Genomic DNA, 24,052 nt, shown 5'->3' on the forward strand with positions numbered 1-24,052 from the left:
TGAAAGAATTTGGCTTGTCACATCCCAGCTAGCAAAATTCAGCCACACTCGGGCCGAATCCACATGCCCGGAACAAAAACACCCAGCCCAATGCCAGCATTGTCTCGGCTGTGATGTACGGCTGTAGAGTGGGCAGATAGTTCTGGCCCAAGTCTGGGAAACTCTCTGCCCAGACTCGGCCGAGTGTTGTGGCTGAGGCATGTCTCAAATGACTCGGCCCTAGTCCAGCAAGCCATAACTAAATCACGATAACAGGAACATGGCCAAGTTTGTGCCAGAAACACGCCATTAGTGCCAGACTCGGCCCAGATCTGGCTCATTATCAGTTGTAATAGTTTATTTCTATACCCCCACAACCCCCACCCTCCTTTCCCTCAGAAAAGGGTATAATCAGATTCATGGTGAAACTACTGCTTTATTAAATAACTTACACTCTCAAAAGAAAAAAAGAAAAAAGGTACATTATTGGTCACTAAAGGTACAAGTGTTTAAAAGTCCAGTTTTGTTCCAGAGGGAGAGATACATGTTTGTAATATTTCATTATAGAAATGTCATAACAAAAAAACATAATACAAGTCCTGGAGATGAAACAGGGTGTATGAAATCAACACAATTTAATATGATTATGTTCTCTAATTAAATGTACAAATATGTACAATTGAGGGTACCACCACAGGGACAACATATCTGACAATGTAATATTAGTAAGTGTGCTTTTCATACAACCTTGAAACAATATTAACATACATCAATTGCAATGTATAGAAACAGTACATATAATCATTCATTCATTATCTGTAACTGCTTATCCAATTCAGGGTTCCAGAGCCTACCTGGAATCATTGGGCGCAAGGCGGGAATACACCCTGGAGGGGGCGCCAGTCCTTCACAGGGCAACACAGACGCACACACAGTCACTCACACCTACGGACACTTTTCTTTGAGTCGTCAATCCACCTGTAACGTGTGTTTTTGGACTGTGGGAGGAAACCGGAGCACCCGGAGGAAACCCATGCAGACACGGGGAGAACACACCAACTCCTCACAGACAGTCACCCGGAGCAGGAATCGAACCCACAACCTCCAGGCCCCTGGAGCTGTGTGACTGCGACAGTACCTGCTGCGCCACCGTACCACGCCCTACATATAATTAATAAATAGAAAATACATTTGTAACTGGCATTGAAATTTGAAATTGGAAGTGTCATGATTTCCTAAATCCAATTAACATTCAAATAATCTTTTTCAAAGAAACAATTGGTTTTACACCCTAAGAACTGCCATTTACATTCAGACTTTTCTTTAAAAATGTAATTTATGTACTACACTAAGGCCATATAACATAACACTTAAAATACACAAATATTTCACCAGTAGGTTTAGAATTTTTTTTTTTAAATGGCAGAAGGGTACTTTAAAATAGTTTGAGTTTCCTCAAATGTGTGGAAGTACACATTTGACACTTATTCATGGTATACATCAGTTCCATCAACAGTTTGCATGCCTCTGCTGTGTTGTCACACTCTGTCAATACCTCACTGCCTTCAACGATGGAAATAACAGCCATATCTCCGGCAGCCTGGACAACAGGGATCTTCAGGACGTGCAGTGTAGTGAAAGAACGCTCAAGTGTAGTCACCTCAGTTGTACTCCTTGTTGAATTCCAGATCTATAATTAAACATATAAAGATTATGTACATGTTCTGTTCTCTTCAATATATTTTCTTTCAAAATCTTTAACAAAAAACTGTAAACTGTTTATGCATGCAAATTCATTAACTACAGAACTTCAAATGTAAAAGATTATCAGGTTATAGTACAAACGGTTATACAAACGATTATGCTACAACTGATGCTAAAGATCTCATCTAAATAACTTAAATTATCCTCCTATCTGCTTTTCTCCCTGCCCATCTGTATTTTTCACTGCCCCACTAGTTTTCTTACTGCAGTCCATCTTTACATAATTACATAAAGAAAATGAATTAGTTCATGTTCATAATTAATTTTGAAAAATTTAACAAACTTCACAGCTCCAAAAATAAACTACTTCACATGCTTTTGTGCCCCCTCCAGGGTGTATTCCCGCCTTGCGCCCAATGATTCCAGGTAGGCTCTGGACCCACCGCGACCCTGAATTGGATAAGCGGTTACAGATAATGATGACATGCTTTTGTTTAATTTTTTTTCTCTCAATATATAGGCTTCTTTCATATTTAATATAACCTAAAAATTTGTGTATGCTTAAAAAGTGGTTGTGTGTTACATAAAAACCCACAAAATGCTCACAGCATCTTGTACAATACGCCATCAAACCACATATTTACAAAAATTAAGTATGAGCGATTGTCATGTCATTTAAATGTTTTTTATGTCAGAGGAAGAAAGGAGCTAGCTAGAGTTAGTGATACAGGTTAGCCTAGCTAAAGATTGTCATTTGAAAAACGAAAAACGGTTTAATATTACATATGTAACTTATAGCATTCGATAGAATAACGTACATAACATTAACGATGTTAACTACATTTGGGCGATACCAAAATACTTATGTATCCAGAAATATAAGGTTAAATTTAAATACTTACGGGATGAAGCTGTTCCCTGAGGCTGGTGAGACCTGCTCGCGCACAGAAAAGAGCGCGAATCTTCAGCGTCTTCTTCTTCTGTGGTTTTATGACGTTCACTTCTACCACCTTCCATTTTCTCATTCAGAGTTCATTCATTTTAAAGCTGTCGTTCCAGTCCAGTCGTCTTCAAAAACTTAAATAACAATTTCCTCCCTTCAGCACGGCACTGTCTCCTTATTAACCCTATTTATCTTAATCACCGCGGTCACGCCATCTGCACTTCGCGAAAACGCAGTCACGCCATCTACACTAGCATTTCCTGTGCGCGTCTACATCACGGTTTACGGTAGAAGGTGTGTGAGCGAGAGGAGGGACTCGCAGAAAAGCGCAGATATTGAAAATTCATAAGAAATGGAATTTAAAACATAATTCAATACAATTAATATTAAAAACAGGCCAGAAGCTAAAAGAACGGGTTGCAACCCTTAAAAAGTCCATAAAGATCCATAAAATGGAGGGAATACAGTTTCACTGAAATTAAAATTAAAAATCAAGTTGTTACCAGAAAATCTCACTGTTGTATTGAAAAACATGTCCTCAGGTACACAGGGTAAAAATTGTGAGAGCTATTAAAGGGTTAAATCAAACCGTTACCAAACCATTCCACTGCAGCCTTGAAGAGCATGTTCTCAGGTACCCAGAGAATAATTTTCATACATTTTTACTGTAGGAATTTGGGGTAATATTATTTCATTATCATTTATTTTTGGTATTGTGGGTAAAAGCAGTTAATGATTATCTCCTGCTAGGAATTCATATTTCCTGAAAATGTCAGTTATAATAGAATTTTAAAAATGTTTAAAAGTGTTAAATTCAAAAGATGCTAGAGATCATATCTGTAGTCTTGAAAACAATAAGACAATAACTTTCAAACTTTAAAAACTGTTTTCAAGACTACAGACATGATCTCTGATGATCATGAAATAATGATAATGTCATAAGATAATGAAATCGTATGCACATTGTACCTAAGAAAAAAGGTTTTAAAGACTGCAATTGGCTCCCTGGTAACACTGCCATTGTATTTAACCATATTTTTTAGGGAAATTTGAAATATTACTATTCCGAACACACACAAAAAAAAAACATATACTTATTACCTGAGACCATGTTCTTCGTAAATGCAGTACATATCCCTGGTAATTTGTACCTAGTACTATAAACTTTTTATGGTCTTAAACATTACGAGATTCATAAAATTAAATAATATTTTTTTCTGAATTTTACCATACTATTCCTCCAAATTCCTAGAGTAAAAAGTTATGAGAATTATACCCAGGGAAACTGAAAATATGTACTTCAAGACTACAGTGGACAGTTTCTGGTAAATTATCTGGTAACATTTTGATTTAACCCATTATTCGCACTCAATTTTGCAATATGTGCAAATTAAACATAATATTTTAGTGAATTTTGCAATGCTATTACTCCAAATTTCTACAGTAAAAATGTATGACAATTGTACCCTGGGTACTCTAGAACATGTTCTTCAAGGCTGCAGTGGAGTGGTCTGGTAACAGTTTGATTTAACCCTTTAATAGCTCTCACAATTTTGCAATATTTGTAAATTAAACAGCATATTTATGCGTTTGAAATGATATTAATCCAAATTCCTACAGTAAAATGTACGACAATTATTCTCTGGGTACTCTAGAACATGTTCTTCAAGGCTGCTGTGGAGTCGTTTGGTAACAGTTTGATTTAACCCTTTAATAGAACTCAAAATTGTCCATATATGTAAATTAAACATCATCAAATAATATTACTTCAAATTCCTACAGTAAAAATGTATGAAAATTATACCATGAGTACCTGAGAACATGCTCTTCAAGAATGCAGTGGAGTGGTCTGGTAACAGTTTGATTTAACCATTTTATGGAATTTAATATCTGAGTTTTTTTTCAAGCCTATTACTTCTAATTCTTACACATAAATACACATAAATATTATATCCTGTGTACCTGAGGACATGTTTTTCAATACAACAGTGAGATTTTCTGGTAACAATTTGATTTTTAATTTTAATTTCAGTGAAACTGTATTCCCTCCATTTTATGGATCTTTGTGGACTTTTTAAGGGTTGAAACCCGTTCTTTTAGCCAATCAGGCCTGTTTTTAATATTAACTGTATTGAATTATGTTTTAAATTCCATTTCTTATGAATTTTCAATATCTGCGAGTTCCCCCTCTCGCTCGCACACGTTCTACCGTAAACCGTGATGTAGACGCGCACAGGAAATCCTAGTGTAGATGGCGTGACTGCGTTTTCGCGAAGTGCAGATGGCGTGACCGCGGTTCATAATCAATGCTGTCGTTCGTGTCCCAGTCATTAAATCAATTTTCTAAAATATTACACTATTAACAGAGCTTACCTATAAGTGTATGGCATTTAACAAGTTAAAATAATGATTCTATTTATTTAACATTTTTCCAGACAGTTATCAGTATTGTCTTTTATTTTTAGATGTGGGCCACATACGATTAATACGCAGTATTTAATAAAATGCTCTGATCAGTGTAGTGTGCTAACTGCAATGGCAATCGCCTCGACAGCCGACAGTGCCAACGTGCAGCCGGAATTGGGCCAGATGCAGGGTGCCGCATTCACGCCGAGTTACAGCCAGCTGCCAGTGCCGAGCCTGAGCCAGAATCGACCCAGATCTATCTTCCTAGCTGGGATATTGCTAGCATCGTTACAACATTAGATTATATGCTGCTTAATACTTTAAATTTATAGAACAATCTATCCAATATCCACCTTAAAAATCCATCTTAATTAAGTGACCTCTTCGCTGAAATGAAAAAAAAGCTCAATCAACCCGAGTTGGAATAGCATGTATGACCATATGAAATTTCGCAGCTGTATTTTGACAACCCTAGGAGGAGGAGCATTTTACCGTTTGTGAATAATAATAAGAGAAAAATAATAAGATTTCGAAGAACAATAATTTGGCTTTAACAAGCCAAATTAATAATAATAAATGAATTGCACAAACTAGACTTTGTTCATTATCAACAGAACAACCTACACCTACACGTCCAATATAAATGGATCTGTACTGAGAGGAAACCCAGTGACTCTGTACTGTACACTGGGTCAGTCTGCTGGATGGACCTTCTACTGGTCCAGAGACACACAGAGTCCTGAGAAAAAAAACAGCTCCTCCATCTACACCATCAGCTCAGTTAGTGACTCTAATGGAGGTCAGTACAGGTGCAGAGCTGGCAGAGGACACCCAGTCTACTACACACACTACAGTGATGCACTCTGGGTAAACTGAGTGAGAGACTTTCACTAAGTGATTTTTTATTATGATATTTATTGCTATTAGGACTGAACATGTAATGATTTATATTTACATCAATACACACACAAATAGTCAACATTATTCAGAATTCATAACACATCCTTTAAAACCATCTCATAATTCTGTGAATCTGTGTCAGGTGGTATATGTTTAGGAACTGAAAAATTTGAAGATATGTTAGTAACAGGCAGATACACAAAATTACAGAAAATAAAATTGGTAAATGATACAGTGTTCTGTCCTTTTAATAAAGATATGTATGTGTATATACAAGGAAAATAAATCTGAAGTTTCATCAACACTTGCTCTAATTTAATAGTTAAATTGTATTTTTCATCATAATTTTTTCTTTTGCTCAGATTTTCATTCATTAATTCATTATCTGTAACCGCTTATCAAGTTCAGGGTCGCAGTGGGTCCAAAGCCTACCTGGAATCATTGGGCGCAAGGCAGGAATACACCCTGGAGGGGGCTAAAGCTAATTATATTTATTTTAAACATTAAGTAATCTAACAAAAGTGTCCAATTTTGCTAATAATATAAACCTAAAGAAAGGAGAGTCACCTGCATCTCAGTTAAAAATGAAAAACAGCTTCTTGTTTCTTTACCCTTTCTCTGACCCTATGGTGAAATATTTAAAACCAATCCAAAGTCTCTTTTTTTTTCTCCAGTCTTGAATTCTGGATCTGCTTTAACTGCAGGAGTGGCAGTGGGGCTGAGTTTAACGTTGCTGCTCATTATCATACTGGGCTTGACCTGCTACTACAAGAAAAACAAAGGTTTGAAAACACAGCTGTTCCCTGGATAACAGGTATACTACTGGTCAGCAGAGCCAGACTGCTCTATATGCGCAGTACACGTTGCGCAGGGCCCAATACATTAACGAAAGCCCTCTATCTCCCCCTGGAGTTAGGGTAGGGTTAATGTTTTTTTAATCATAAGACAACAATCGTAAGACAACGCCGTTATCTATGCTTCAGTGCCACAGTAAACATGCATGAACCAAACTTTGAAGGTTCCTTACTATACTGTTCTACCATGTGAAAAAAGTGAAGTAGTTATTTCCAAATGCTTAGCAGTTAAAAAAAAAAAACAGTTCAACCATAAATGTTGCTGTTATATTCATACAATCACTTCAGTCTCTCAAGCTTACGGTTTAGCCTAGTTTAATTTTCTCTGCACTTAAGATGGAAAGTAATTGATATTAAAATCTGAACTGAGTGGAACTGAATTTTGATTAGCTGTGTAAACTGGGCAATATAGACGTAGCACATTTCTTAATGAATTCTTAGTGAATATGAAAGGAAACATGGGGAACCAGTTTGAATTTGCCTAAAAGAACTGATACAGTCAAATGTATAAATGAAATCTTGTTACGTTTATAACTGTCAAAAACAATGGTCACATTCTGGCTTTCATGTAGAAGGGCCCCTTTTACAGAAATTTGCTTAGGTGCCAGGTAAGTCTGGATTGGCTCTGCTGGTCAGTGTTTTGTGGCTGTCACCGTGCAAAATCTTCTGCAAAAATATAAAACATAGATTTAGCCTTTAAAGAATAAAATGAATCCCTTCATCAACCAAATATCCTTATTTTAACAAATGCACACAAGTGAAAACATTCATTTACTTTTTCTTGTCAGCAGGGTCACTTTCTGCCTCTGCTCAAAATCAGCAGACCACAAATCAAAGTGAGAATGTGTCTGGATCTGGAGACCCTCTCTCAGGATCCTCATTACTGCAGGCTGGTCAGTTTTCATTGTCATCTCACGCACTAACATTTACTTTTTACAGTATTTACACAGTCTCTTTAGAAGATCCTTAAACTTTTAATAAAGAGTGACCCAGCTGTAGCTGTAGTTTATATATGAAATAAATTATATTTCAAGACCATCGGCACAGGGGCGCTACAGGTAGTGTCACAGTCACACAGTTCCAGCATCGGTTGTTTGTGGGTTCGAGCCCTGCTCTGGGTGACAGTCTGTGAGGAGTTTGTTCTCTTTGTGCATGTGTAGGTTTCCTCTGTGTGCTCTGATTTCCTACCACATTCCAAAAAAACACAAGTTGGTAGGTGAATTGGTGTCCATAGGTGAGTGAATGTATGAGAACGTTCCCCACGTACTCCCACGAAAGCAGTCAAGAAAAATTGAAGGGGAGGGTGGAATGTGAAGTGTTTTGTCTTGAGAAAAACTGAAGAGAGAAGCAAAGATTTTTAGCATGTAGCAAGGAGGATGAGTTTTGGACAAATTTCATAATTCATTTTCAGCAATTATATACCTTCTCTAGTTTTAATGCTTTATAAAAATAGTTAGATTGTTTTTTAATGATGTGAAATTATAGTAGAGTCACTAATAAACAAAAACATCTGCTCTAGATGATCCTGCAATATGTCCAGTGAGGTGATGTATGCTAGCATTGTGGCAATAAAATAAATGAAATAAATTACTATTTTTTAAATATATATTCTATATAAAATGTTTTTTGTATCAGATGATGCAGTGATAAAAACAAGTGATGCGACATATTCTGAAATTAAGGTGAAAAATCAAAAACCCCATGGAAAAGGTATGAATTGTATACAGCACATTCATTAAAAAACCCAAATACAATTATTCTCACAAAACCTTTTAAACAAGTTTTGTTTACACAGAGTGGAAGGTTTAGAGAAAGGTGAATTAAATATAAATAATTGGTTGAGGGTGACATTTGGATGTTGACAGAAGAAAGACAGTGGTGACAGAAAGCTTCTGTTCTCTTTCAGAAACCAAAGCTGAACCCAGTGATGTGACTTATGCTGAAATTGAACTGAAGCCAAAGAAGGAGTTAAAGAAAAAACAGAACAGAGGCTTTATGTTTAAGGGTGAGTTTAAAAGAAAGTATCTGAACATATTAAGAGCAGAACTGTGCTGTTTGAGTTTCTTTGTTAAAAATGGCATATAACAAGAACACATACTTGATACTAATTCAGTGACTGTGTGCTGCAGGGAAAACCACTGCAGACGATGACACCATTTACTCAGACGTGAAGCACACCACAGACTGAGGTAAGATGAAATCATAAAGTTTATCACTGTTCTGCCTCACAAGTTTAAAATAGTGCTGTTAAGTACAAGGCCACTGTGTTTGAATGACACTCTCGGGGAGTGGAGGTGGTTATACGTTACGTTGGGATTTACCTGTGGTTTAAAGTGTTTTTCTCTTTTTAGGTTTTTGAAGGAACCTGTGCTGGTGCCAAACTCCAAACAACCTTTTGTAGAATTCCTGATCCAGGTTTTTAGGAGCGCAGACAGAAGAGGTCAAGATATCAGTGTATTCACATTTTTAAAGTAGTTTTGGTACCATCTTTATAACAAATGCTCTGTCTGTATTTTATATTAATGAAGTGAAATGTTTCTCAGGTTTTTTTTTTAATTATTATTTAAAGATTACAGTGATTTAGAAATAATCATATATTCAAAACTCTGTTTTAAATCTTTGTGTGTGTGTGTGTGTTTTAAATAATAAAAAAAATTAAGGGGGTTCCCAAAATGTACAGCATTATAGTCACTGGACCTATCATCAGTTCTATCCCCAGTGATGCCTCAGTCTTCTGGAGGCCGGCAGTGAGAGCAAAATCAGCCTCACTCTCTGTTTGAGTGGAATGACTCTCCCCGAATCACAGAAGCAGCCAAAGCTGACATCACAGATCTGGAATCAGAAATAACTAATGATTGGGGAGAATATTGGGATAAAATTATTTTTTAACAAGTGAGGGGTTTAACGGTTACAATTTAAATGCAGTTTATTTTCATTTATTATGTTCTTCCATTACATTTGAGAAACAATGTACAGAAATTTAAAGTTTTATCATTGATTCATCCCTTTGTCTTTTCTGGTGGATTGTGTTTTGCATTTCAGTTTCTTCTTTCGTCTATTTTTGTGTTTTTTACAACTCACTTCTAACAGTTTATAGAAGTTTTTCACATTTGGACATGCCTCTTTCCACAGACAAGAAATAATATTTATATTCATTTGAGGAATACCAAGTACACAATTAGATTTCATTAAAAAAAAAAAGATATAAAGCTTTAATATGTGTTGAAAATTAATATATTCTTGATCTGAGAATCAGAAATTATAACAAGCCTGAAAAGGTATATCACTGCATCCTTCAAAAAAGTCTTGTCTCTGTATGATATATAATAAAGGCATGGAATTCTGTGACATGAACGTGAAACGTCAGAGTAAGGCAATGAGAGTACGGCAGAAGTATTCTATAAACACTTTCGTATATTCAATGTATTATAATCTGTTGGATGAACATTTTTAAATCAATAGATTCAAGCTGAGGTTTCATGAGATAAAATATTTTACATTTATGATGTTTTTTCTACTAACGTGAGTATTTAATCCACTGTAATAAAAGCTATGGTGATGTATTCTTTTCAGCTAATGACCAGAATTAACATGAATAAATATAATCTAACCAGAATACTGCTTCTGTTCTGTTCATTATTCGGAGAAATGATTCAGCATTGATCAAGGGCCACATCAAGTGTCAGTATAATTTTTAGACGTTTGCGTTATTAAGGCTAACTTATGTAGTGTGATGTGATGAATGTGTATTAATTTCTAATAAGAAATTTTGTCTTTCTGAGACATGAATTTATATACACAAGCTTTCGCTAGTTTTCAGAGACATCTCCAAGCCAAGAGATAAGCTTTTCAGAAAGAACTGGCCCAAATTGGTGCCTGGCTGTCTGTGTTAGAGAGTCATAAAACTGACACTATAGACCCTTTCAAGGAAAATTTACGACACAGGGTCAAGAAAATAATCTTTTGGGAGACACTCCTGAGGATCAGTTTATGCTCTGTATAAAACTGCTTAGTGAAGAACTTCTCAAAGTATAGAATTATACCTTAATTCCCATTGGTTTAAAACAATTTGAAGCTACATATGGGCACAACTGTTTGAAATTAATTCCATTTCGACAATCAAAATGGGTGGGATTAATTTACATGTGTTTAAAGTCATTTTTGTTTTATATGAATTTATGTAGAACCAAGGTAGCCACATACTGTGTGTGTAGTTGGTTAATAATTATGTAAAACATGGTTGTCTTAATGATATTACTTTGTATTAACATCTAATCTTTTATATTGCAAAAGTATGAAGAATCCTGGCCTTTATTCAAAAAAGGGATGGGCTTCAAGCCTTTGTCTTGTCAAGTGTCATAAATTGTATGTGATGTCACTACCAAGGTACAGGAAGCAGCCAATCAGGAGCAAGAGAGGCTCCAATCTAATCCAATCCATTTTTAAAGGTGGGTCTTCTAAACTCTGGTTAAAACCCAGTGATGCTAAATGACACACCCTGCTTCTTCACTTCTCTACACTACATCTTCAAGGCTTCAGACGCTTGGGGCTTCTTCACTTCACTTCACACTTTTTCTCTCTTAGCCTTTTTCAAGGCTAAAGAGGAAAATGACTCGGGGTTTGAAATGACTACAAGGCCCGTGTCTGCAATTCTCTAGGAAGTCGTGCTGGAAAGGACCGCACATCAGCGACATACTCCCAGCTATCTCCAGTCCATCTCCATGGATACGTAAGGTCACATGGTCTCATCTCTTTCATTGCTCAGGGTTGGTGCTAAATGCTTGCTGGGATCAACAATAGCCTTTTCTAGAATTTAGGGTAATTATCATAGAGAAATCTCCTCATATATTAATTTTCCTGTTCCCTCATGTATCACTGTACATAAATCCATATAAATATACATATAGTGGTATCCTAATTCTCCCAGTCTCCTAGCGAGTGCAATACCACTTTATTCCAGTAGGATCTACTGTGGAGATACGTGTTGAGGAAGGACATTCAGGAGAAGAACAGTAGAAGAGATTAGACAGTGCAAATGATCAAGTTATCACATATTGGCGACGAGGATACTGGAAGAATTGCTGCTTGTTAAGAGACCGAGTCATGACTACGTGCATGATTGGCACCCTGTCTGCATTTGATGCAAAAGAGCAGACTTGGGACAAGTACTGCGAGATTCTCGAGCAGTTTTTTGAAGCAAATGAGATTGAGGATGGTGATAAACAGAGGGCTATCCTAATAAGTGTGGTAGGTCCAGCCACATACAAGCTCATGAGAAACCTGGTGAGTCCAGATAAGCCAAGTACAAAGACATACGACTAGTTAAATAAGATATTAAAAAAACACTTCAATCCTAAGCCAAGCGAGATAGTGCAGAGGTTTAGGTTTGACTCGCGGTCCCGACAGCCTACTGAATCTGAGCGCATATGTAGCAGAGCTCAGGTAACTAGCTCATGACTGTAACTTTAGCACTACATTGGAACAAATGTTAAGAGATCGTCTGGTATGCGGGGTTGCGGACGATAGGATTCAAAGACGTCTGCTGTCCGAACCGGACCTGACCTTTGAGAAGGCATTTCAGTTAGCAGTAGCTGCAGAAACTGCAAACAAAAATGCCCAAGACCTACAAAGGACGCCTGTAGCTTGCAACAAAGTGAAAACGGAGGGTCACCTGAAGAGGGGAGATGAAAAAAAGGAAGAGAGAGTGTGTTACCGTTGCCACGGGAAGTATCACAGTGCAGCCAAGTGTCAATTTAAAGAAGCCAGGTTTCATTCTTTTGGGAAGGTAGGACACATTGCCAAGGCATGCAGAAATAAAAATAAAGCAGATACATATCACAGGGAACAGAAAGCACACAAAGCAGAGCAGAGGCGTGGGGGCCCACGGTCACATAGGTCTCACAATTTACAGAGACAGGAGGATGAAGATAGTTCTGATCATGAGGAGGAAGCATTCACACTGGCATGCATGAGAACAGAAGCTTCAATACAAAGAAGTAAACCACTTGAAGTGACAATGGATGTGAACAACGAGAAAGTGACCTTTGAAATAGACACTGGATGCAGTGTAAGCATTATGAATGAAAGGTTATTCAAAAGAAATGGAAAAAAAACGTCCCAAAATAAATGAAACTAAACTGTCTCTGAAATCATATACGGGAGAGGAAATCAACATAGTGGGAGTAGCTAATGTAGAAGTAAACTATGCACAGCAAATAAAGACATTGCCTCTAGTGGTGGTGAAAGGGACGGGCCCTAGCTTGTTAGGTAGAGGATGGCTCGAGGCTTTAAAGCTGAAATGGGATGAAATAAAACATGTGAAAACAGGGGCACAGGGATTACAGGAAGTACTCTCAAAGCATGAGGATGTTTCCAAACAAGAACTAGGCAGGTTAAAGGGAATGAAGGCCACAATCCGCGTGCCTGCTGAAGCCCTTCCCAAGTTCTATAGGCCCTGCTCAGTTCCATATGCCATGAAGGTGAAGGTTGAAGAGGAGATAGAGAGGCTCCTGAAACAAGACATTATAAAACCTGTCAAGTATACTTAGTGGGCGGCACCTATCGTTCCTGTGTTGAAGCCGGATGGCTCCATCAGGATACGGACCGGTTTCATCTAAGACAATATTTTCACGGACCAGCCTTCATATGCTCAGGCCTACATTTGCTCGATAATCGTTAATGACGTAATCTAATAATAAATCATCCGCAGTGGTCTTATGTCAAATGCAAACATCAACACACAATAAACAACCTTTTGTTCATAAATTAATAATCACCAACATCTCTGTAAACGAAAATATTTATTTTTGAATGAAAATCCTTTCTAATAAGAAATAATTATAATAAAAAACTAAACTCGATTCAAGTGACAATACTGGTCATTTCTCTATAAAAGGGTGAACACGTCAATCAAATAAAAATAATGTCAATTAGTGAGAGCCCTGAGCTTGTTTCTCTGCAATGAGCCGGTCCCATCTCGGGGTAATGGGAGACAGTGACATCCGAAGTGTGTTCCGTACGTTCAGTCTGTTCCGTAGTTTCGTTTTGGTTGCGGTCACTGCAGAAAATCCTGCTTCACAAAGATAGGTGGTTGGAAATGGAAGCAGGGCTTTCAATGCGTTTTGGGCGATCTCAGGATTATTCTGCCTCGATTTTAACCCAGAACACTGGCGCAGTAGTTGTTTGAAACATACTTTTAAGGCCACCGTCATTTAGCCTGTCCGTGGACATTGCCAGCAGTTGATCCTCTTCTAGCACGGACAGGCTCCATTCACCAGGTTTGTTTACAAATGGGTTGTGGATCCATACTTTCGCCGTCCGTGTTTTACGCATGTATGCGTCTGTGCGTCATTCCGCACAGAAGTCACTTTTCAAAATAAAACATCAACATTTAGACTGATAATCAATTAAAAAAAAAGAAAAAATAACTCGTTCTGTGCGGCCCGGTACCTAATGGCCCACGGCCCAGTACCGGGTCGCAACCCGGTGGTTGGGGACCGCTGCTTTAGCACACATGGCCTACCACAGACAATAGTATCTGATAATGGTACATGCTTTACAAGCCAAGAATTTGAATCATTCCTGAAACAGAATGGCATACAACACATAACATCTGCGCCTTTTCATCCGGCATCAAATGGATTAGCCGAAAGAGCCGTACAAACATTCAAACAAGGAATGAAGAAAATGAAAGAAAATAATTTGGAAACAAAAGTAGCAAGATTCCTGTTCAATTATAGAATCACACCTCAAACTACTACAGGCTTGTCTCCGGCAGAAATATTGATGTCAAGAAGACTGCGTTCCACACTGGATCTCCTGCTACCTGATGTGAAGTCAAAGATTCGAAAGAAACAACTCAAGCAGAAAGAACAACATGACTCAAACAGCAGGTGGAGAAGTTTCTCTTCGGGGGACTATGTGTACATTCGGAACTACGGATATGGCCCAAAATGGGTTCCTGCCATCATCAAGATGAACACAGGGCCTGTCTCCTATAAAGTGCAGCTTGGAGACGGGCGCATCGTGAGACGTCATGTGGATCAGATTCAGAAGCAACATTCTCCAAGGACTGAGACACATACACCGAACATGACACTGGAACCTGTGAGTCTTCAGATTCCAACAACACCAGAAGTCTTACCAAGTGGTTCTGCTGTTTCAGTTTCAGTGGGAGGGGAAGAGAATAAATCTGCAGAGACAGGGCAGGTTCACCCTTCAGTTGATCAGCCAGAGAAGACAGCAGACCAACCACTGTTGCTGCGCCGCTCTGAGCGCACAAGGAAGACTCCTATTCATCTGAGAGACTTTGTGAAATAGTAGTGAGTTCTCTCAAGTAAGAGCAAGAATGTGCTTTGAGACTCACTGGAAGGATGGTAGTCCACCCACCTTCCTAGATGTTCTTAGTCTGGTTAGATTGTCCAGTTAAGTAACATAGAATGTTATGGGTTATAATTATGAGTGGTTCGGGTATTAGTTAACTTTGAAGCTCAACTGTGTAGTGTTCTCTTAAGAGGGGAGGAATGTGGTATCCTAATTCTCCCAGTCTCCTAGCGAGTGCAATACCACTTTATTCCAGTAGGATCTACTGTGGAGATACATGTTGAGAAAGGACATTTAGGAGAAGAACAATAGAAGAGATTAGACTGTGCAAATGATCACGTTATCACACATATAAATAAAAAAATATACATATAAATCCATTTCATTACATAAATGTATAATCAATATTCCTTATTTGATATTACAATTAATAAACCAGTTGTGTGTGTTAATAAACCATTTGTTTGTGTGCACCTTTCTTGTACGGAATTATTCCTTCTAGTTCAGATTCAATTTCAGAGCCAAGAACCTGAGCATGAATGAGCATAATTCATTAATAATAATTAATTCTAACTAATTCTGCTGTATAATAAGTAAAGTCATCTAACATGATGACCTACTTGTCCAAGCTAAAATTGGACAGGTAAAGACACTACATATTATTTATTGACTCCCAAACATGGAGCTTAGCAAAATGAATTAAATAATTAATTATTATTAATTATTGGGTGCAAATCTCTTTTTGCAGTAGGGGATTTAAGACCCTGTTTTGACGTCCAATTGGTGGACCAATAGGAATGCTTTAGCTGGACCAATCAGATCGCGAGGTTTGTTTAACCAATCGGAACACTGATTTGTTTCTGTCAATCATAGCGCTTTTCCACCAAAAGAACTCTGGTTCTTGAACCAGTTCCATTCCTGATTCTTGGAACCTTGGTTCTTTCCAGTTATCTATTTTATATTACTTATACATTCATATGATTGATTTCAAGACTTTAGGGATCCTAAGTTATAAAAAGGACACTTCTGGGAAAAGTCATGAAAGTGTTTTCTGGAACTTGATCCTATGAAAAGATTATATGTATTTTGTGTGTGTCTCTGGAGTCAAAAGACTGGTGTTTGTAGCTTCTAGTGAGAATCACAGCCTCTTGCTCCAGCCTCTTTCTCCTCTTCCTCCACTTCTGGAGTCATAGCCACTGCACCTGTAGAAACAGCACTGAGACCCGTATCTGGTTTAGCAAAGCTTCAGGGTCATGGTTTTACTGCCAAAAAGTGTAACGTGAATAAAATATGCAATATAGAAATAATTAAATTGAAGAAGTTATTTATTTATCTGGATTTATAGTACAACGAAACAAATACATGTGCACTGAATATTTATGTACACAGCTGATGATATACCCAGTCAGTTTTATTTCATAGATTAAAAGCAGCATTAAAATCACATAAAGGCAAACAACAGAAGCGCTGTTCGCAAGCATATTCCTCCCTTAAACACTATCTATACTCAAGTATTTAAATAAGAATAGGTTAAGTCCTAATTTTACAATGTGATGTCAGCTGTGGAGAAGAGCAGGAGTGGTCAAGTGTGGCACGGTGCAGAAATATCATAATTTGTCTTGTTCAGCAGGTGCTGAGGATTCAGGGTGTGTAAACACTACCTCCACATTTTTATCTGAAAATCTGCAGATATCTGTGAAAAAGGTTTGTCAGATTTTTGTCTCCATTAGTGATTGTATTTGTGAACAAAGAGAGCAACGTCACTGAGCCAGTAGTAAATGCTGGCGATGCACTTGACATATTGTACCAATACCTTTCTTTACAATCAAAAATAGTAGTACAACCCTTCATTGTGTTTACAGAGGAGCTTACAAAGCCCCCTCTGGCCCCCACTCTTAACCCATCAGATCACATCCTGCAGCACTGGTCTTCACATATCAACCACGGCTGAAATGAGCACAAGTGAACAAACATCAACAGCAACCATCAAACTGTGGCCGGAAAGAGCAGTTTCAGCACTGCAGGTCTGTTTTAGCTGCACTGGCTGGAACATGTTTATGGTGCTGCTGTTTGTGAGAATCACACAGACCTGGGGAAGTGTGTTTTATTACTCTTTAATCAACAAGTAGGTAGATGGTGTAGTAGCCACTGAAACTTACCACACAGTCACAGTCACAGGCCCTGGCTGAGTTCTAAAGTATTATTCTTTGCTCAAAGCCCATGATGCCTCTTTTAGATCTGGTGAGAGAGTGGCACTCTGCAACAAAGAGCAACCTCACTGTTGGAATGAAGAATGTGTAAACAGTGATTGTCGAGAACAAAACAGAGGATCCAAACAGTTACAGAAAACAAGAGGGAAAAATAATCTCATAAACATCAATGACTCTACATTTTCAGATGCTTTAAACAACACAGAGGCAGTGGGCTCCCACTTTCCCCCAGGTGATGAAGCACTGTCTGTGACTGTGGCTGATGTGATGAGAACCCTCCTGAAGTTTAATAAGAAGTTGAACCCGTAAAAGTCTAGTGGGAATCACCCCATCTTCTTTTATGCTCTTTACTGACAAAGGCAATTCAAACTCTCTTTAGACAGACAATAAAAAAAATAATAATAAAAATACCACAGAAAATGCTAACTACACAGGGTATAGCAACTAAATTCACCACCAGACTAAACTGAACAACAATAAACAACAACACAAATATAAGTCCCTGTTCCCTGGGTGTGCAGGACATGTCCAATCCCACAACAGACCGCAGAGGCAAAGGAGCTGCAACTGAGAAACTGTTAAATGCATGAGGTTCTCTGTAATTTGTCATGTAAGAATTGTTCACTGTAAGAATTCTCAGATGTACCAGAGTCATGAAGGACATTCAGGTGAAGTGTGATGTCATGGACACCTTGAAGCCACTGAAGAGGGGGCTGTATGAGAATTGATGCAGCACTCACCAGAGTTTCCTGTGCACTTTATTGTTTAGAACACAAAGTCAGAAGAACAAACATAAAATATGCAGCAAAATAAAGTGTTTTTCATCTTTAATAAAATCAGATTTATTTATAGATCAGATTTGTTTCTCTTGATGGTTCACAATCATAAATGTGAGTGACTTGTATCTGTCTGTAATGTGAAAGAATCTGGGGGTTGAAGTAGGACCATGGGCACTGCTTGTGCATTGGGCTCAGAATTTGGTGCTACACCCCTGTGTGTGTGTGTGTGGTTCCATCCCAAATGGGTCCCTATGCCCTGTGTAGTGCAGGATGTAGGTCCTAAATAACAGCATCTACACCAAAGTGCTGCACGATATGTCAAGAGCAGTGTAAAGGGAAAAAGACACGTGAAATTTGATCAGACTGTTCACATTCATGACAAATATCCATGAATCTCATACATATCTGATGTAGACATCCTATAGGATCAAATCAAATTTGAAAAGATTGGATTTGACATGTGCACACCGCCCTGAAATGATCAGATTTAAGTCACACCAGTCAATGGCAATGTGAACGTATTCTTAGCCCCAGCTCTGACCGACTTGGTGAATTTGGTGATGTCAGATAAGGTCAGATGAGATTACAAAGTTGATCAAATATTTTATAGTGTCCACTTAGAAAAAAAGCTACATTATTGCTTCTAAAGGTACATACTGTGAAAATATACATTGAAAGGAACAGCTGTGGTTTTAGAGTCCATTTGTGTTCCCTAAAAGTACATTGTATTTTCTTCTCCAGAAGCTGAGCTGAATATTTGTATGCTTCTTTTCTCTCTCTCTCTCTCTCTCTCTCTCTCTCTCTCTCTCTCTCTCTGTCTTTGTATTTTAAAACAGAGGAAGTGGTGTTTCACACAGTGCATTTCTCAGACACATTTGGAGCAGTATGGAGTTCAGTCGTCTGTGTGTGATTCTCTGTAAGTAGTAAAAGTTCTGTTTATAACCACTGAGTGCAGCAAGTTTACATGAAAATGTACCTGAAGTGTAAACTTATTTCACAGGCAGGATGAGTTTGAACAGGTACAGGGGCATTAGTAACATTTAGTAAAATAAATCTGATTTTATTTAATTGTATTTTATTTTATGGGTAACACCAGTAAATTAATATTTTATCATGAAGTAGTTCAGAAATATCAGTTGTGGAGATTAAAATATGTTTTAATATGAAATCATAGCCGTAACTAGCTATGAGGACACCGAGGTCCGGACCTCGAGTGTTTTATTTTTTACCTTTGCTGTATCTCTCATATTTCTAGGACACGGGTTTTCGACAGACTTTGGTCTGGATATTTTTGCTGGACCTGGCAACCCTGCTCTCAATTTGCCGGTGTTGTGCCGAATTCAGCACCCTCGCCGCGAGATGCATCTCCGGCATATTTAGTCCTAAGGGAGGTTAATCGGCGTTTTATGACAAAACGGGCAAAATATCGTTCATTTCCGTCAAAATAAAAATAAATCGCCTTTTCCCAGAATAGAAACACTCTAGATGTTGAGATGTAAAAAAGAAAAGGTCGCTTGTAAATAATAAAATGGTATAATCTACATGCACCACTGCTTTTTCTGAAGTCAGCTTCGACTTATTCTAAAACAAACGTGTACGTTCATTTTCTGACCACAATGAAACTCCTACATGTCCTGTCGCAATTTTTATAGAATATTTAGATTAAACACTGGAAATAAATAGGAATATAGGACAAAAGCAGCTAATTGTAAATAAAATTACCACTTCATTACTGTACTTGCTAAAATGTTATATCCATGAAAATGCACACATGCTGCCACTGCCTGAACATAACTGCAATATTAATAGTTGAATTAGAAAGAAATGTACCCAATTTTAATTCTGGCTACATTTCTGTTTTTGCCATGAAACTTATACAGGTATTTTACATTGATCCTATAGGTGTACTGACAAAAACAAACCATATTTGTGTGTACAGACAGTTACAGGGGGATGCTCTTTAAGGCAGTCCATCTGCCTGAAAAGGCACCCCCTCTTAAAAATGCTGTGTGTTTTAAAGTAGAAAGAAATAAGCACTTGATTCAAATAAGATATTTTTTGAAAAATACAACCACACATTTATTTTATAATATAAAAATAATATATTATAAAAGAAAATATATTATTTAAACTGCACATGCAAATAAACATTAGAATCTGGAAAAAAGTCCAAGCAAACTTGTAGCATAATAATATATTATTATGGCAATTATTGTAATGACAATATATACAAAAGCATGTTAATAAATAAAAAAGAAATATTAAAACTATTAAAAACTATTATAACAATCAACAGTTAAACAATTTTTTAATTATCTTAAAGTACTTTTATCTGAAAATGAACACAATACTATATACATACCTTACGTTTGCAAATAAACTAACTTTAAGAGATTCAAGTATATTTAACCAAAAAAACATGAGATGTTAGAAAGAAGAGCACCCCTATTTGCATGCTGGACACATGTAGTCTCTATGCAGTGGAGGCTTCTGCACACATTCATGGTGGTACCATCTCTCACAAAACTCACAGAATATCTGAAACAAAGGTGGGTCTTCCTTGTCAGGATTGTTTCCATGTAATTATATTTCACTTTGCCCTGTCCTCAGAATTTTGTGTAAAATTGCTGTCTGTAATAATTCTTATATTCTGTATTGCTATTGATCATTCACATTTCTAGTTGTACCTGAAAACTTGTACCTTTAAAACCCATTTAACCCATGATGGATGTGTACATGTTTAAAGTTCAAGTAAAAAATTGCATAAATAAAGACTGCAGTATTTAATTAAGATATTAATATGACTTTGTTTGCATATTGTTTGTATATTTATAATATATATTAGAAAAAGTAGAAAATACCCAGTTGGGGTCATCATGCTCCTGCATCCCACAAAAATGGCACAGGTTGCTGAGATCGTCTGGGAAGAAAGTGTTCATATTCAAACTTGGGTTTGGTTTTCAAAACAAGTCTAAAATAACCTTTGTAATTGCACTGATGAACTAGCTTTATATTGCCTCTTTGTATAAAGTAACAAACATGCCAGAGTACTGAAATGTTAAGCAATTAAAAATTATCCACCAAAATTAAAACACACCGGATTCCCGAAGGACAGTCATGGCAAAATCTAGCCTCAGCTTGTTAACTGTCTCCTGGGTGCTTTCCAAATTTATGACCTCTCTATTTAATATGCACTCTGCAAACTGAAGATGTTTTTATTAGTAGATTGGCATGAGGCAGAATTACAAAATGACAAGCTAAATTTAGTTAAAATCATCATTGTTTTTTTTGCAAAAACAATATGAATAATTTATAATGCCACAAAGATCTATCGAATTCACCTGCTTTTAACTCAATGTTTAATAAGTGAAAGCTGGTAATGATCTCATAACACTGACATTGTAAATCAAGGTTATATAAATTGTAAAGTAATTGTGAAGTAAGTTGTAATCTACTATATATTTACCTTTAAGGCCAAGACACCACAGGATGTGCCATCTTGCTGACGTGCATGTGGGAGAGTGCTGCAAGCCCATTTTGAAATATTGCAGCTTTTTTCCGCATGAATGCCTTTCGGTAAGAAAACCAGATAACATTTTAATTTTCATTCATTCATTGTTTGTAAGCACTTATCCAGTTCATGGTTGCGGTGGATCCGGGGCCTACCCAAAATCAAAGGGGGCAAGGCAGGAGCACACCCTGGAGGGGACACCAATCCATCACAGGGCAACACAGACTAACAATTCACTCACACAGTCACACCTAAGGGCATTCTTGAGTAGTCAATCCATCTACCAACGTGTGTTTTTGCCCCATGGTAGGAAACTAGAGCACCCACAGGAAATCCACACAGACACAGAGAGAACACACCAGACTCACAGTCACTTGGAGCAGGGCTTGAACCCACAACCTCCAGATCCCTGGAGCTCTGTGCCATTTGTTTTTATTATTAATAAAAAAAGGTCTATAATTGTCATAATACAATAATTATTATGGTGAAATATATCTTGTTGCTTCCAAGCACCCCTTAATTTTATTTGGAGACTCTCCCATTGGGTCCAAGAAATTGCACTTTTTTTCTTTTGGATACATGACCTGTATTTTAAAGGGTAACATATTTATTTTAAGTATGCTTTACAGGCATGCTTGAGCAAAATATTCTTTTTATTTTTCAGTCTACCCTTATTGGGCATTTGACCAACAAGATATATTTCACCATAATAACTATTGCATGCAAATAGGGGTGCTCTTCTTTCTAACATCTCATGTTTTTTTTGGTTAAATATACTTGAATCTCTTAAAGTTAGTTTATTTGCAAACGTAAGGTATGTATATATGTATATAGTATTGTGTTCATTTTCAGATAAAAGTACTTTAAGATAATTAAAAAATTGTTTAACTGTTGATTGTTATAATAGTTTTAATATTTCTTTTTTATTTATTAACATGCTTTTGTATATATTGTCATTACAATAATTGCCATAATAATATATTATTATGCTACAAGTTTGCTTTGACTTTTTTCTAGATTCTAATGTTTATTTGCATGTGCAGTTTAAATAATATATTTTCTTTCATAATATTTATTCTGATGCACTGAGTTTCTGATGTTTATACTTGTTTCTCACAGAGTACAGTGTACCATTTAATGCCTGACATGTTAAAAGGCAAGAGCTGCACTCTGATTGGCTGTAGTGCGAGGCAACCTCCTCCCCCACACTGCCTCCTGCATTTAAATGCCCACCTGCATTTAAATATTTTAGATTTATATATAACTACTCTATAGTGGCCTGTCCAGAGCACAGGTTGCTCTGATAGTGGCCTTCGGCTCTTCTGCATTGTTGGGCCTGGCGTATTGCATCTTACTCTTCACAATACCCTGTAGATTTTCAATGGGGTTAAGGTCAGGCGAGTTTGTTGGCCAATTAAGAACAGTGAGACCATGGTCCTTAAACCAGGTACTGGTAGCTTTGGCACTGTGTGCAGGTCCCAATTCCTGTTGGAAAATGAAACCTGCATCTCCATAAAGTTGGTCAGAGCAGGAAGCATGAAATGCCCTAAAACATCCTGGTAGAAGGCTTCATTGATCTTGGCCCTCAGAAAACACAGTGGACCAACTCGAGCAGATGACATGGCAACCCAAATCATCACTAACTGTGGAAACTTTACACTGACCCAAGCCACACACTTCTGATGCTGTCTCTTGTTCAAGAGTGGGTTCACACAAGGAATGCGACGCTGAAACCCATGTCTTGCATACATCTGTGCGTGGTGGTTCTTGAAGCGCTGACTCCAGCTGCAGTCCAGTCTTTGAGAATCTCCCTGACATTTGTGAATGGGTTTTATTTAACAATCCTCTACCACATCTTTTCCTTCCCTTCTCCTTACTATTAATGTGCTTGGACACAGAGCTCTGTGAACAGCCAGCATTTTTAGCAATGACCATTTGTGTCTTGCTCTGCTGGTGTAAGGTGTCAATGGTCATCTTTTGGACAACTGTCAAGTCAGCAGTCTTCCCCATGATTGTGGAGCCTACAGAACTAGACTGAGAGACCATTTAAAGGCCTATGCAGGTGTTTTGAGTTAATTCACTGATTAGAGTGTCGCACCAGTTGTCTTCAATATTGAACCTTTTCACAAAATTCAAATTATAAATTGTCATTTATAATCATCAAATTAAAAGAAATAAACACTTGACATATATCAGTCTGTTAGTAATGAATGAGTATAATATACAAGTTCAACTCTTTGAATAGAATTACGGAAATAAATCAACTTTTTCATGATATTCTAATTTTATGACCAACACCTGTAATATTCAAGTTTATAGTAAGCACTGCTCACACATTATATACCTCACACAAAGACCCTCTTACATCACACACATCACTCAGAAACAAACACACCTCAGAGACTGTAGAACACAAGTCACAAACACAAGCACTTATTACAAAT

General features: G+C 37.3%; 1 protein-coding gene and 1 long non-coding RNA gene across 2 annotated transcripts in view; one reads left to right on the forward strand and one right to left on the reverse strand.

The window, feature by feature from the left end:
* Positions 1-435: 435 nt before the first annotated feature.
* LOC136665750 (uncharacterized) lies at positions 436-2,813 on the reverse strand. Its single transcript, XR_010795307.1, has 3 exons — positions 2,586-2,813; positions 1,535-1,669; positions 436-1,140 (listed from the first exon to the last, which is right to left on the reverse strand). It is a non-coding gene; the product is annotated as an uncharacterized lncRNA (long non-coding RNA).
* Positions 2,814-4,460: 1,647 nt separating this feature from the next.
* Positions 4,461-24,052, forward strand: part of LOC136666303 (Fc receptor-like protein 5) — a 49,564-nt gene continuing 29,972 nt past the window's right edge. The window contains exons 1-2 of the mRNA XM_066644400.1: positions 4,461-4,478; positions 5,729-5,858. Of these exons, the coding sequence (XP_066500497.1) occupies positions 4,461-4,478; positions 5,729-5,858 (148 nt within the window). The remainder of the gene's footprint in view (positions 4,479-5,728; positions 5,859-24,052) is intronic.

The sequence above is a fragment of the Hoplias malabaricus genome, chromosome 14, assembly GCF_029633855.1.
Source record: "Hoplias malabaricus isolate fHopMal1 chromosome 14, fHopMal1.hap1, whole genome shotgun sequence".
In the NCBI taxonomy this organism is placed as follows: Eukaryota; Metazoa; Chordata; class Actinopteri; order Characiformes; family Erythrinidae; genus Hoplias; species Hoplias malabaricus.